The sequence below is a fragment of the Miniopterus schreibersii genome (assembly GCF_964146895.1).
Source record: "Miniopterus schreibersii genome assembly, chromosome: 5".
In the NCBI taxonomy this organism is placed as follows: domain Eukaryota; kingdom Metazoa; phylum Chordata; class Mammalia; order Chiroptera; family Miniopteridae; genus Miniopterus; species Miniopterus schreibersii.
The window spans coordinates 57,916,473-57,932,990 of NC_138106.1; the positions used below are offsets into that span (position 1 = coordinate 57,916,473).

Sequence of the window (16,518 nt, forward strand, 5' to 3'; positions counted from 1 at the left end):
GACATTAGCTAAAATCTTAAAGAAATGTATTCTGATTTTGCCTTAATTTTTAGTGTGACTGCTGCGGATGTAAAAACTTGCTATAGCTTGAGATGCGTTAAGTTTAATGCGGTTTGTAATGTAATTTAACACATGGGGAATCGACTTCTCTTTTACCAGATATAGTTAGTTCAGGGTCTACGAAAGATGGAACTGATTTTACCTGGTTTGGGGAGGAGGGGGCCTCCCCATTATGTGGGGGCTCATTGTCATCTTGAGATATTGCCCAGGGTTTTGTTCTCCCCCTTCCCTCCCATTCATCTGCTAGTTTGTACATCCGCCATAGAACAGTACCAAAAAGTAGACAATGGGGAATTTACAGATTTATCATTTGGTTTTTTGTTTTTTTAAAATATATCTTTATTGATTTCAGAAAGAGGAAAGGCGTGGGAGAGAGAGATAGAAACATCAATGCTGAGAGAGTCATTGATCGGCTGCCTCTTGCATGCCCCTACTGGGGATGGAGCCCCCAACCTGGGCATGTGCCCTGAACAGGAATCGAACCCCAATCGCCTGGATCCTAGGTCGATGCTCAACCGCTGAGCCACGGCCGGCCAGGCTATGATTCAGGTTTTATTTATTCAGTCAACAACTATTTATTGGGCATTTCCTGTGTTGTAGGCACATTCAGAATCCATGTATTTTGAACACATTCGATATACATTATTCCAAGTACTAGAATTATAAAGATATATCAGACATTGTTTCTTGGGTGGGAGAAGATACTTTTAGGGACAGTTTCCCAGTGAGACAAATTGGAGTTTTCCATGAAGAAAGATCCAGCGCAGGAAGGAAAAAAATCCCAGGAAAGGAAAGATCATGGGTAAAGACCAAGGGGCTTGAATGGACAAGATACATTAGTCAGCCATCATTTGAGGTGTCACCATAACATTTGTGAATACTGTACTGGCCTACTTAAAAAATTCTTTATGTTACTGATAGTAATTTCAGTGATTTCTATTGTTGTCACTATAAACAAATTGGAGTCATTTAAAGATGTGTCATTAATACAAATGTATACAGTCTAGCAGTTTAAGTAAAAGTGTCTATTATATAGTACGTGTCAGAATTGCACAGCTTTTTGATTAAGCTTTGAGGCAATGCACGCCAAGGCATTTTCCTCATTAGACACTGAGTAAGAGTTGACAATATGTGACATTTATTGAACATCAGCAATGTGTTAGCTAGTTTACAGAGCACAGAACTATCAAAAGGCCCTGCCCCGCTGGCTCACTATCAAAACACAGCCTATCATTTGCTAAGTCTTCCATGCTTCACTCAACTAAAACCAAAGGAAGCATTTCTGGAGATTCACTGAAGAAGTGAATGGAGCCAGGTTTTCTCCACAGGCAGCTTGGCGGGCATTAGTATCAGCTTCATGGGGAAGCAATCTGTTCCCGTGATTCTGGTAATCTCAGAAGATGAACTTGATAATCTAGTATAGATTTGAAGTGTAAGCGATTCTATCACTTATGATGCTTTTTTTTTGTTTTGTTTTTTTTTGCTGCTGCAGCTGTAATTGAGTCTTCACCAGTGTGATTTTCTCAGGATCAAGATGTAAGGAGGTGTGTTTCAGTCTAGTGTATATAAAAACAATAGTTGGATTCCCCAGGGAAAGGCTTAGCTTTAAAAGATTTAGTTTTGCTTGAACTTTCTGGTTCCCTGAGGAAAAGATGGGAGACATGCGATATAGGAGAGGGATACGGAGGAGAGCATATGAAAACGAAATGCCATGGGTGGGTAGAGTTGGGGGAAGTAAACAGAGAATTCTGAGTTTGGGAGTGGAAGGAGCAAGAGGTTAAAAAGAGAGCACAGCCTGGCCGGGCGTGGCTCAGCGGTTGAGCATCGACCTAGGATCCAGGAGACTGAGGTTCGATTCCCGGTCAGGGCACATTTGCGGGCTCCATCCCCAATGATTCGCTCATCATTGGTGTTTCTATCTCTCTCTCCCTCTGCTGCCCTCTCTTTAAAATCAATAAAGATATATAAAAAAATAAAAAATAAAAAATAAAAAAATAAAAAGAGAGCACAGAGAAGGTAAAGTGGCTGGGTAAGAATGACAGAAACTGCCTCCCATTAAACGCTGTTGGATGGCTGTATTTGCTAGAGCTGCCACAATAAATACCACACACTGGGCAGCTTAAGCAATAGAAATTTATGTCTCATGGCTGGAGGCTTGAAGTTCCAAATCAAGGCGTCGACACATTTGGTTTCCTGAGGTCTCTCTTTCTGGCTGCCCTCTCGGTGCCTCTTCGCATGGCTGTCCCTCTGTGCGCACATCCCCCACGTCCATCCGTCCGTCCTAACCTCCTGTCATAAATACAGCAGTCAGATTGGATTAGAGCATGCCCTAACCACCCCATTTTGACTTAATTACCTGTTTGAAGGCCTTATTGTCAAATGCAAACACATTCTAAGGTATTGGAGGTTAAGGATTCAACCTATAAATTTCCAGGGGACATTACTTAGTCCATAACAATAGCAAAGAAAAAGCCCTTCGAATGTGGGTAGTTGCTTTTCTCAACTCTCATTCCTCCCTACGGCACAGAGAATATCAGAGGGGAGGAGGAGCCCTGGTGAGGACCTGTTGCTGAGGATGCTTTCCCTTGGTGAAACGGTCTCTCTCTTAGATGCAAGAGAGGTTTGAGAAAGACAAGAAATGCTCTCATGCAATCTTCCCTCTTCATCTCCCCTCATTCAGTTTTCATCTTAGGAATTCAAAGATTGTGAAATGATTTCTATCTCGAAGTCAATGTATTGAGGCTAATGTAAAATTTTAGTGCCCATTCCCACTGAGGCTGACTAACAGGCTGCTGGATTCATTTCTTTTTCATGGAAGGAAGATACATCAGGGCAGGTATAAATGGCCAGGTGTGAGTTAGGGAGCTTGGCAAGAGGACTTCTACACCATGGCAGTGTTGCTTTTCTTCTTAGGAGGCTATTCAGGTAAAATTCACAAATTTCACAAGAGCCCTAAAACTGGATTATTTGGTTATTTCCTCAACATAAATAGTCATTAAACACATTATTATAGTCCTTTATTCTTTATTATCCATGGTAATAGAGTTCTCAAGCAAACCTGAGACTGTACCTGAGAATGTTATCCTCTGGAACTAGAAAGTCAAATTTAGTACATGTTCCAAAGCTATTGAAGTGATTATCTCCATACAGAGGGTTCATGTATGAAACAGAGGCATCCTGGTTCAAAATCTCAGCCTCTGTCAATACCCTTGTCCCCATTGTGTTAATGGGATGTCAAGTTCTTTACTGTCACCCTCAGACTTTCTGCTCAGGAGTAACAACAATCCTTTAGTTACTCTAGAAGAAAATTATGATGCTATAAAGAAGGGAACTTTAGATGGAGACAAGGTTGAGGGGTAGCCCTAAAAAGGAGGGTGAGAAAAAGGAAAAGAGTCTACAAACCCAGAAAGAATTAAGCAACATGAGGACTCAGTCTAAGATAAACCAAGAATTTCATGGTCTGATTAAGACACAGGTGCAAAGACAAGACCGTGACAGAAACTGGGGATCTGTCTGTGCACTAGGGGATGCCGGAAGACAGAAGAAGGGATAACTATGTGACCAACTATAAACCTATCAGGCACCTACCTGTCTAGGAAAAAATTTTAAACCCCTAAGTTGATGGAATAATGTGGGTGAAAATTTAATAAATCCAGTAAGTCTAAGGAGCCCAACCTCTTGAACTCCCTGACATACATGAGGTCATGCCTCTTCCTGGGAGAAAACCCCGCCAGGGGGAAGGTGATCATGATAATTATCCAGCCCCTCCGGTATTTATGGGGACTTTTTAATATGTAAGAGTTAGGTACAAGAAGATAGAAAATACCTCATTCGGAGTGGTGATAATCACTCTGAACATCAATTTTAATTGCTGAGAGACTACCTAGTGTTGGAGGGGGTGTCCCTTAAATGATAGGGTGGTTAGGAAGTAATGATCTGAATGGAGACAGCAACCCAGTTTACCAATTCGATGGTTGGTTATCAGAGGGTAGAGAGTGCTTCTTCTAGCAATGGGGAGGGACAAGAGGGAGAATTAAAGCAAAAGAGATAGCCCCCCAAAGGAAGAGACTGAGAGCAGCATGTTACAGAGACGGATGAAAAGCCAGGAAGCAACTGTGGAAAGGATTCAGGCTCTAAACACATATTTAAATATCCACCCTCCCTGGGTGGCTTAGTGGTTGAGGGTGGACCCATGAACCAGGAGGTCACGGTTTGATTCCCCGTCAGGGCACATGCCCGGGTTGCAGACTCAGTCCCCAGTAGGGCACATGCAGGAGGCAGCCGATGGATGATTCTGTCATCATTGATGTTTTTATCTCTCTCTCTCCCTCTCCCTTCCTCTCTCTGAAATCAATAAAAACATATTTAAAAAATATTTATCCACCCTCAACCTCTTTGTGCCTCACCCAAACTGAATGATTTGGGGTGGAAAGCTGTGGAATTTGGAAACCTGAGAGATGTTGTGGACTCAGTCCCCATATGCACATTTCGTATGAAAGCCCGCTGGCGTGTTTTTGCTGATTAGATGTCTCCCAATAGCACTGCATGATATTCGTCACTAGACCCAGGAAGCTGACAGAGCTCCGTCATTAACCACACCACCAGGACATGGTCGAAGAGACAGCCGCCTCTTCTGGACACTACTCCAGTCCCCATCTAAGGAAACCATCAGCTACTAGCAACTAGCTACTTCTGTATTCAGCCCATATTCAGTAATTCTGCACCGCACCCTATTATTTCTCCCAGCAGTATGTGTGAAATGAAAGGCTTTATGCCTTGTTGACAAAATGTTAGGCTACAGATAAAAAGATGGTAGAGTGTTGTGCTGGCAAAAGATCCCTGACATCACATCACAGGCTCATTTCTTCTACATGCTGGATTTTTATGTTACTTTACTGTCATATTTATGGTGAATCAAAGCATAATTTAAATTCAGCAATAAAATAAATAAAACCAAAACTATTTAAAAACTGTTGTGCAGCTTTGGTTGTAGATAAAAACTGTGCTGGCTCTAATTTTATTTTTTAATTATAACATTTTTTTGACCTTATCTCAAATAAAAGAAGTCTGGCAATTTGATATGGAGAAATATGATAGTAGAAAAAATTATATCAGCAAATTCTACATTAGAAACAAATGTTTATTTGAGTGTCTAAAATATATCAGGTGTTTTCTGGATGTTGTTGTGGTATAATATGAGGGGAAGATAAACACAATTATGGGTAAGAAAGATCCCCAGACTGAAAATTGCTTGTTGGGGAACTTGCAGGACAATTTGTTTCATTTCAAAGGCCGGCAATTTGAGTTAGATAAGAAATTTTAAGAGGTGTTCTTTTTGCCACAGCAGGAAAAATTATTTACCTCTGCCTTTGAATTACCAGTGATTCACTGCGCGTCTGTAAGCCCTGTGTGCAAAGGTCAGGGTACAATTCCTCCTTACATGTGTGAGGTTTTTTTCTACCTTTGAACTTTTAAAAATACTTTCATTACGGAGTGCCCCAAAGATCAATGTGTCCTGTTTCATCAATTTGCATTCTAATAATGCACTAAGTTTAGCTATTTCCAATGGTTTTTAAAAGGGTTTTGTCGAAAGACAATAAAACAAGTTTGAGAGGGGCCTGGACACACTGTATGGTCTTCATTTTCTATGGACAAATCCCAGGAAATAGTGATAGAAAATGCTGCTTTGTCTTTTCAGGTTGAGGCTGGTATTAACACTTGGCAGGCTATTGAGGCGATATACAGTCTCGATTCAGAAAATTTTCTTTATAGATTCTTTTTTGGTCAGTCCTGATAAATACTAACTTATGTCCAAAAAACTTGGATTTCCCATCTATTTACCTGTGTGTGTCTCTTTCCTTTCTGGTACATTTAACTTTTCCCATTCCCATGATCCTCTCAGTCTCTGATTTCAGAGGCATACCAGGCTCAATAACTTTGAGGCAGGATAGTAAGAAGCTAGGAAAATTCCTTGGCAAGTAGAATGGGGAAACTGAGACAAGATAATTAAACAGGGCCAAAGAATTTGACCAATTTACAGCTAGTTAGTGGATCTCAAGCTCTTATCTTCCCCAGCCAAGGACTTGAGAGCAAAGGGTTTATACCTCTCCTCCCTAACCAGAGAATAAATAGCTTAAATCACCCTGAACAGAGACCCAACTAATGTCATTTGTGCCAACCATACCCAAGGATGGATGAAGTCAGGGAACAAATAACAAAAAGCCTGATTAGAGCCAGATAGACCCAAGATAAAAACAAAGCAGTGAAGCTGACCAGAGAATTATCCCAAACTCCCCTAAACCCTCATTTTGATGAATCAACATATTGAAAGACACACCTGGAAAACTAATGAATATTCTGTTAAGACCCTCCCCTGAGCCTTGGCGGTTTGCTCAGTGGTTAGAGCGTCAGCCCGTGGACTGAGGGATCCTGGGTTAGATTCCCGACAAGGGCACATACCTCAGTTGCAGGCTAGATCCCTGGCCCAGGTCGGGGCATGTGCAGGAAGCAACCAATTGAGGTCTCTCTCACATCGATCTTTCTCTTTCTCTCTCCCTTCCACTGTCTCTGAAAAGCAATGGAAAAAATATCCTCTAGTGAGGATTTAAAAACAAGCAAACAACCCTCCCCTGAGACCTCTCCTAGGATTCCCACTCACAGAAGAGATAAAAACCCTAAAGATAAAGGATGCCAGCATGGGCTCGCACTCTGGAGCCCGCCCACACCTTTCTTCCTTATGAGGTGAGCATCTTGCTTTTCTCCCCTAAACTCTCTCCCTCACAAGACTTGCAACCAGGGGAGCAGTGGGCAGTGGGAGCTCTTCCCAGGATAAGCTCCTGAACCTGTCCCCAAGGCCCCTTTTTCTCTGACTTTCCAGTGAACTAAAAACAGCCCCACCTTGGCTCACTTCTTTCCTATGACATTTCTAGGGAGCCACAGCAGAGCACCACCTAGGCTCTCTCCTGTTGCTTCTTTTACCCTAAGCCCTTCCTTGTTTCACTGTCCCCAGCTTTAATAACTGTATTCTCAAAATCATCTGGACTCATCTTGTAAAATCTTTCCTGCATGGCGTCAAGAACCGACACACGACAGGCCAGCCCGAGGCAGACCAGCTCGAGGCCTGGACCCCATCTGGTGACAACTTCACCAATATTTTTCACAACACAAAATTATATTTTATTAGAAAATGACAACCTATTGTTAGCTAACTCCATTGAAGACAGAAAAACCATGTGTTTATTTGAAGAACATTGACAATTCTCTACTTGGATGTGCTGTTTAATACTAAACCTTAACATGACAACAATGAATTCATTCTCTTCCATCTTTCAAACTGGTAATTTTTTGTGACTTGCCCAGTACTGTCAATGAGAACACGGTCTCCGCAGACCTTCAAGCTGAAAAGTGTGGAGCAATTTTTGCTCCCTCTGTCTTTTCTGTTTTCCTCAGACCCCTGAAGAACTAGATTAAGCCCCTCAAACTTGCATTTCCCTGCAACATTTACTATTATCTGTTGATCCCACTTAGAAATGCTTGCTTCCAAGTTTTCCTAATCAAGACTTTCATAGTCATCTCTTCTCTCCACTGGCACCACTCTACTCATCTCCATTGTCTCCTCTCCACTTTATTGCAAGTTCTAGAGGTGACCGTTCCAGCTAAAGAAGTTACCAGGGCATCCAGTTTATCTTTTTCCCCTTAATAGCAAGATTTTCCCCAGCTCAAGAATCTGTTCCTCTCTTTCTATTGCTATAGTCTCCTAACTGGCCTTCCTTCTCCTAGTCTTGAAATTCTCCAGCCCAGTATTCAGATGCATCCAGAGTTACCCTTATGAAGCATAAATTCATTCATGGCTCTCCACCGCTTAAGGCTCAACTCTACCACACTTTACAAGATACATTCCAAATTCTTCAGCACAGCATCCAGAGCCCACCATGATCTGACACACACTTCCTTTCCAGTCCTCCCTAAACTTGCACTGCCTCCGTTCCTGCCTCGCTTTGTACCCCATACTCCAGACACGACAAATGTCCATGCATTTACACTTTTCCCTTTTTCAACCCAGCACTCTACCTAGAATGACAATTGGGACTCTGTTTACCTAGCTCACCTTTCAAAGCACTGTTCAAGTGTCATCACTTCTTTGAAATCTTTATAACCCACCTCCCTCCTTGGAGCCTAGACTTCTCACTGAAGACCTTAACACTTTACTGCTCCGATTGGTGCCTGAAAAGTCCATCAATGTAGTAGAACCTGCATATTGTCTCTCTTTGTCTCTATGAAATTTCTCTTCCATCTCTTTCGTTAGAAAGATCAGAAAACTAGAAACTATACTTAGACACTTTAGCAGCCAAGACTCTCGATGTAAAAAATATTGTTTATTTATTTTTTATTTTGCCGTTACCATCCAGGACATGGGGTGTGAGTATGCAGAGGCAATGGGCAGCCTCAGTATTCCTGCACATGGACACCATTCCAGTGAATAACTCAAGCACCAGCAGACGGCTGCCCTTTGCTCCGCAGCTTCATGGTGTGAGGCTGAATTCAATTGTCCAGTGCAGCTTCCTGATTTTCACCTTTTTATACCTTCCAAGGGGTTGGGAAACATCCACTTCACTGTATCACATTCCTTTGTGTCTAATGTACCTGTAATGATTTCTATTTTTTACCCCAAAACCTGATATCGTTTGTCTCTATTAAACTGTAACCTCTTGGAGGCAGAAGCAAGATATTTTATTTTTATATTCTTGGAACCTACCATAGAGCTGACTCTCACAAAATAAATGGCTGGTTCACTGGATGATCCAATAATGGCTTCAAATTATATATCACACTAAACACAAACTTCCTCCTGGCACTCCAACTCTTCTTTAATGCTCTCCTTCCTTATCTGGACAACCTTGTCTCTTCCTGTGCTTCAGTCTAATGACCCTAGTTAAATATTCTGTACACATACATATATCTTGCTCCTTCCCCTCTCTCTTTCTTTCAATGGCTGCTCTTGTCTGCAGTGTCTTCCTTCCTCTCAACTCACATTTATCACCTCTGACAAGAAAAGCCTGATAAATCATAGTCCATAATAAATAATCTGCTGATGTCCAATGATGAAAAGAAAGTATGCCTCAGGTGCTTTATGGTGTTATGGTTTGTCTCTTTCTATCGGTTAAGAAGAGTTTTGGCTATAAATAAAAAAAACCCCACAATTTTAGTTAAACTAAAATAAACAAAAAAATCTGGAGGTGAGTGACTGCTGGCTTTGGTTTAGTACTTCAAGAATGTTTGGAATAGCTTCATGTGATTCTCTTGATCTTTCCCTCATAAATGCAAATGACACCCCCAAACCCAGGTATTATACCTGTATTTAAGGCAGAGACAAGAAAGAAGAGAGATAGAGCCAGCTCTGCCTGTGCCTTTTATAAGAAGAGCAAAAACCTTCTTAGAAACCACTCAGCACATGTCTGCTTCTACCTTATTTATGAGGACTGAGTCAGATGGCCACCTCTTGTTACAGGAGAGCCTAGGAAAGCAACTTTTTTCTAGATATTGAGAGTAGAAAGAGGAAAGTTGGGGAGACGGTTAGTGGGTTAGCCAAACTAAAGTGACTATCATATTATCTAACTTGTTCAATGACATCATTATTCTTTGGGCAAGATCCAGGCCTCATATTTTGCATGGTCTCCAGAGGTATTACCATCACGTTGTGTACTGCAGTGTAAAGATGACCAGTTATTTGGACAAAGGAGAATCGATGTAATGAAAACCCCACCAATGTCTAAAGATTGGAAGAGATGAAAACACACTAACCAGGTTCAATCTCTCACAAAAGCAATAAAGTGAATGAGAAAGGTGTGAGTTGCTTTCAGAGATATTTCACTATTATCAATTGAGGGTCATTGGCCTCTTTCAACATTATTAAATTTAATAACATTGTCTTTCTGTTTATTATAACATGCCCATGACAATTCTTTAAAAAATTAAAAATTTTGTTTTTAATATCCTAGTTTACAGTCAATATTATTTTGTATCAGTTTCAGGTGTACAGCACAGTGATCAGACAATCATACACTTAAATAGCTCCCCCTGATATTTCCAATACTCACCTGGAACCGTAGTTATTACAATACTGCCAATGTCAATTCTTAATTATAGTTCTTAAGAAACAGCACACCATTTTGCGTGGCTGGGGAGTACAAACATCTGTGTTTTTTGTTTTCTGTTTTTATGTGTATAACCTTTGTTTTGAGTTTAAACATGTTTGTGATGAGTAATGAACCACTGGTTCATGTAACATTATTGAAATAAAAGGGGGAGCATGTAGTTTGAAAGATTTGCGCCACCGTCCATGACAAGTGCACGAATGTCGAAAAGCTGAAATGCTTAGTCAGAAAGAGTTTTGTCTCTTATTTCGAATCGATTACCCTTAAAATCAGGATCAACCATAAAATGAGCAGATGATGTTCTCATTTTAAATTTCTTCTTCCTACTTATTTCTCCGGTATTTTTATCATGAAATAGTGTTAAAATGAATCTTGAGGCAGGATTGAGGGAAGTGGCTAAAACAAGGAATCCCAAAAGTAAACTTTGAAGAAGAGCCAGGTTTTCCTTTATGGCTGGAGGGTGGCTAAGCAGAGCTGAAATGGAGAAGGAGAAAAGGCTTTTGGTGAATTGTGTGCAATCACTCCCAGGCCTCTTTTTAGTACCATCTAACAGATCCCCATGTGTGCCTGTCATCCAGGCCAACCAGTACTGTCTAGGGCTTTGGGGCTGGCCGCTTACTGTAGAAGGGCTGTGCTCAGATTATTAGGAGTGCTTCTGCGACAATCACATCCTTCCCTCTGGTAGGAATTAGATTTCACAGCTTTTACTAGTTACAGGCTAGTGGCTCCGGTGCCCTCCCAATAGTAAACTGCTTTGAGACAGCAGCTGGAAATTGGGGTAGTAAAGTAAATCCAGAAGAGGCTCATCAAGCTTTTCTTGTCCATTAAGTGAAACTAAAATATCATATTTGTGAAGTTCTATGGAAGGAAAAATTAAAAAGATAGCTAAAGTTCCTTAGTAAAGAGAAGTTTGCTATCAAAACACCACCACATCAGCCACAGTTAAAACAAAAATGCAATCAGGAAAATTACTTGAAATGTTTATGTTTACTTCCAGTTTTCAAATTAAAATAGAGCATAATTTTCCTTTGAGTTGTCATTGAAATTCTCTCTTCCTCTCCTGATTCCTATAAATGTAGTAACTGATAAACTTCTTTCTTTAGAAGTAGAATTACTATCCCCAAATTGACATTTTGTTCTTGAGAATTTCATTGCTTGTATGAGTCCCAGAAATCACAAGCACATCTAGTTCAAATTCTTTATTCAATAGACACTCATTTCTGATTTTAAAGCTATCATGTAAAATCTCTGCTGAGTACTATTGAACTACCGTAGTTTATAAATCATTTAACCCTAAATAGAATGAGTTTGAATGCTTCTTAGAGGTCATCCATGTCAGTTAATTTCTCATCTCAACCAGAACCTTCCCATACAGCATCTTTGACAAATCCTGTTTCAGCTTGGGTTTTGTGACTTGGCAATCAGTGCTTGGCGAGTGACAGCGTTTGGAAAGCTGGGGGGACAAAGCCCTTCCTTATATTTATCCCCATTCTCCAGCCTTCCACTTGCCTAGTTCTATCCTTTGGAATACGCAGAATGTTTATTCCTTGAGCTGGGCCTGCACATCAACTAGTTGAATGTCAGCTGACAGGTGAAAAAGATTCTTACAAGTCTCCACATGGCCGCATAGTTTAAATTTTGTCCTGATTGTCTTTACTTCTTCCTGCCATTCTCTCTCTGGCTGTTCTCCTTTCTTCTTCCTTCCTTCAACTGGAGAAAATATGATCAACCTGAGAGGCACAGGAAGGTAAGTGCTGGGGTTAGAACACAAAGGCCTTTACCTCTGGTGCTGAGGAACACACTGCACAAGTAAAGAGGAACACCCGTTTTCCTTGCCCACACTCCCCAACCCTCACCACAGTCTTTTTAAAAAAAATTTTATTTTTCAATTATAGTTGACATCAATATTACATTAGTTTCAGGTATACAACATAGTTATTTGACATTTATATAACTTACGAAGTAATCATCCCATAAATCACCATTTATAGTATTATTGACTATATTCCCTATGTTGTATTATACATCCCCCTGCCTTAGTTCTATAACTGCCAGTTTGTAGTTCTTAATTCCTTTCTTCTTTTCACCCATCCCCCCTACCTCCTCCCCCATCAGTCAACCATCAAGTTGTTCATTTCTGATCAAATTCTAACCCCAACCTTGGGCTCCATTTCCCAGTTGCACCCAGTTGAAGAACGACAGGAACAACATAAATCTCCACTCGGGAAGAAGAGCCTAGCTCAGATGCTTCATTTACTCAAACGGTGACCTCTTTTTTTAAAAAAAAAAACAAACCTCAACCAATGCTTCTGCACCCTGCACACACACACCCCTTGATTTTTGGATGGAATGGAGAAAGAGACAAAGAATGAGACCTTCATACATGTGATGTGAGCCCCGCCCATGGGGGAATGAACTCTGCAACCCAGATAGGGGCCATGATTACCAGAATCGAACCCGCAGCCTTCATTTCCGCCAATCAACACTCTCCCCGTGGAGCCACGCCATACGGGGTTCAAAATGTGTTTTTGAGCAACAGCTTACCTTTCCAATCGCCAGCAACAGCGCAGGGCGCGCTGCGCACTCTGGCCGCAAGGGGGAGCCCGCGTTCCCCGAGCCGGCTTCCCGGCGTGGGCGTGAGCGAACAGCTAGCGGGTGGACCCTCGTGGCTTCCAGGGGCGCGCGGGTCGCGTTGGAGGACATGGGCGACAAGTATGCTGCTCTGCGGCGGGCCCAGCTGCATCTGGATTTCATCCACGCCAACTCGTGAGTGTCCGTAGCGCCCGAGCTGGGGAGGGTCTCACGGAGAAAAGTTTGGTGTAGCGACTCGCGAAATACGTGAACTTGGTACCATTGACTTAGGAAAATATTTAAAGTTGTTTATGCTTTAAAATTTAAAAAAAAAAACGATAAAAATGATAAAGATATATATTCTGGACCAGACTGCCCCCCTCCCTGCCCTCTTTTCCCCATTAACGTTAAGTGGTAGGCAGGCCTACATTGAACATTTAACAAAACCATGTAGTGGAAGCCGGCAGAACCCTCATTCCACCGAGGTTGCCCGTTTCTAGCGATTTCTCTACCCGATGTCCTGACATTTTAAAGATCAAAGTCGCTCCAGAGAGTAATTTGTATGTATTGATTCCAGCCTCTGTGGCCTCCAGAGTCTTTGCAAAAATGTGACCTCTCTGAGGATAGAATTCGCACATTCTGGTTAGTAGGAGGGTGCTCTCACTCCTGCCAGGCCCAGGTGCCTTCTGGCTGCTGAAGGGGTGTCATTTCAGATGCTCAGGGTGCAGAGGAAGAGGACGGGTTTTGTATTGCGTCTGGCACTTCCAACACAGCAGAGCAGAGCAGTGAGGGTGTGTAATTCACAGTCGTAGGCTGTTTGGGGGGACCTTTTAGTAATTTGGATTTGCTAAAAGAACTGATTGATATGAAGCAGCAATTTTCAACCCTTTTCATCTCCTGGCACACATAAACTAATTACTAAAATTCTGTGGCCCACCGAAAAATATTTTCTATTTTTTGCCGATATGACCAAAAACTAGGTATCATTTTGACTTATTTACACCAGATGGCTATTGCTGTGTTAGCTGTTGTAATTTTTGACTATGACAGTCTAAGGGAAAAGAGGTCATTACCCCTAACTAGTCTGGTATTTCATGTTTTAAAAATTCTTGTGGCACACTGGTTGAAAATCGCTGATGTAAGGGATGCACCAGGTTTGAAACCACAGAAAAGTGTAAAGAGAACCAGGGAAAGCCAGCCTTGCTGTGTGGGACAGTGCAAGTTTTACAGAAAATACCAGTAGAACAGGCAATATTCAGCAGATATTTAGTTTTTATTTCTCTACCATGGAAAATAATTTCAAGCTGGAAAAGATGGGACAGTTAAGTAAAAGTCAACAGGGGTGGAAGACAGATGAAGAAATAGCAGTGTTGAGTTGCGTTTTACAAAAATCATATGCCGAGTGCCGGAGGGACTGAATCTTATCCTGGGCAGTTTCCTGAGCCTCAGTTTTGTAAAATGTCTGCAGATCCTGCTTCCCAGCCCCCTCCTCCCCCAAACCGCCCCATTGTCAGTTGGTGGTCTGGTAACTGAGTAACGAAAGTGACAGCAGCACAGAAGCTGCAGGAACAAAATCAGATACAAGTTGTCATTTTCTCAGCTCCCGAGGCAGAGTGTGTCTGAGGCTTCCCTCCGCGAGAGCAGGAGCGACTGCGTGTTTCTGCGGCGCTTCCCCTGCCCTGCGCAGCCCCCCTTGGAGTCCCTGCCCTGCGCAGCCCCCCTCGGAGTCCCTGCCCTGCGCAGCCCCCCTCGGAGTCCCTGCCCTGCGCAGCCCCCCTCGGAGTCCCTGCCCTGCGCAGCCCCCCTCGAGGCCCTTTCCCTGCTCAGCCCCCCTCGAGGCCCCTTCCCTGCGCAGCCCCCCTCGGAGTCCCTGCCCTGCGCAGCCCCCCTCGGAGTCCCTGCCCTGCGCAGCCCCCCTCGGAGTCTCTGCCCTGCGCAGCCCCCCTCGGAGTCCCTGCCCTGCGCAGCCCCCCTCGAGTCTCCTTCCCTGCGCAGCCCCCCTCGAGGCCCCTGCCCTGCGCAGCCCCCCTCGAGGCCCCTTCACATCCTCGAGTCCCCTTCAGCCGTCCCTAACCAGGTCTCGGTTTCATCTGTCCCTCTCCACCTCCGCCACCATCGGCTCCTCCAAACCACTGCCCCTCCCGTCTGGGCTCCCCCTCAAGCCTCTAAACTGGGTCCCCGCTTCCTGTTCTTGCCCCCACATGGTCCGTTTTCCTGAAGCTGCCAGGGTGAGCCCTTTAAAAAGTAAACCAGCTGTGCCGCTGTCCTTAAAACACTGCGGGGTTCCCAGGTGCGTGAACCGCGCCCAGGCTCCTAACCGTGACCGGGCCCGCACCTCAAGGGGACCTCCCGTCTCCCCAGGGCAGAGCCCACGGGCCTCCTCTGCTCTTTCTGCTTCGAGGCCTTTGCAGCGCCGCTCTCGCTGGAGTTTCCCGTTCGGCTCTGCAGAGGGCCGAGCCCCCTCACCCTGCAGGGCTGTTGAAATGCTTTCTGTGCAGAGGGTCTCTCGCTGGCCACCAGGCCCCCTCCTCGCCGGTTCCTCTCCCCCGCCTGTCTTCCTTCCCGGCACCTAATCGGGAGGCCTCACCACCCTCATGTGCTTGCTGACTTGGGTATTTTCCATACCCCCACGAGCTCGAGCCTGCAAAAGGTAAAGCCCATGTCCTTCGACATTGGTACATGGCAGGCAGACAGTACAATCTCTTGAGTGAATTAGTGCAGAAACTTGTATGTGATTTTTTTTTTTTTTTGAATGATTGCAATGACTTTCCTGAAGGATTGGTTGAATTTCTGTATATTGAATCATCTGTTTTAAATTCACTAGAAAGGCTTGTGGTTTAAATGCTGCTTTTGTAAAGCACATTACCTATACACTTCGCCTTTGCTATTTATTTTATTTTATTTTTTTATATCTTACTCTTTTTAGATTTTCATATACTAGCTTTCTTTCGCGAGAACACTTTTTTGCAAAAATAATATCTAATAGTTTTTTTTAAATTGCAAAGCTTGAAAACTGACTTGAGTCAAGTAAGAGAACCCTTATCAGCATGTGTTTAAAGTTTGAAATTCCAAAAAAATGGATGTATGTATATATATTTTGAAAAATAAATTTTCAGCTACCGTATTGTCCTGTGGCTTGAGCTATTTGGCGTCTCTGAGACACTGCAGATGACCTTTCCTTCTGTACACATGAGCAGATGTTTTTAATAAATGGTGTTTATTGCTTTTGCTCCATTTACTAAATATAAAAAGAAAACTGCATAGTGAATCTTCCCTTAATGCTGATTGAAATATGCACATCAGGAAATGAATAGCAAGTGTGAGACCCCAAGGCATCCTGATTTCACCCACAGAGTGTATATGGTGATGGTTGTTGAGTGTGATGTTATCCAGGACCTGGCACGAGTGAGTATAGAACAGAGTGATGGCAGGTAATTAATGAGATTATTTAAGGAGCAGACTTTTCAGAGGTGAAAAGATTCTACAGAAAAATGTAGATTAGTGGGGCAAACGGGTCTCCCATCAGTGCCTGTGTCTGCATATGGAGTCTGAGGACCTTTTAGTGGGGCTGGTTTTTTATCAGGAGTTTTCAGAAATAATCTGGCCTTCAAAAATATTTTAATGAAAAAATATTTGAAAAAACTTGAACAAATGCTAACAAAGCAATTTAAAACATCAGCATTTGCTCTAAGCACAGTAAGGCCTGTGAAGTCTTTGTTGCATTAGGAGTAGA

The 16,518-nt window shown here is 42.9% G+C and overlaps 1 protein-coding gene across 1 annotated transcript in view; it reads left to right on the forward strand.

Moving 5' to 3' along the window:
• Positions 1-12,915: 12,915 nt before the first annotated feature.
• The window catches only part of MORC1 (MORC family CW-type zinc finger 1), a gene marked incomplete at its 5' end in the record, with an annotated part of 137,846 nt that continues 134,243 nt past the window's right edge, over positions 12,916-16,518 (forward strand). The window contains one exon of the mRNA XM_081138323.1: positions 12,916-12,980. Coding sequence (XP_080994449.1) covers positions 12,916-12,980 — 65 coding nt within the window. The remainder of the gene's footprint in view (positions 12,981-16,518) is intronic.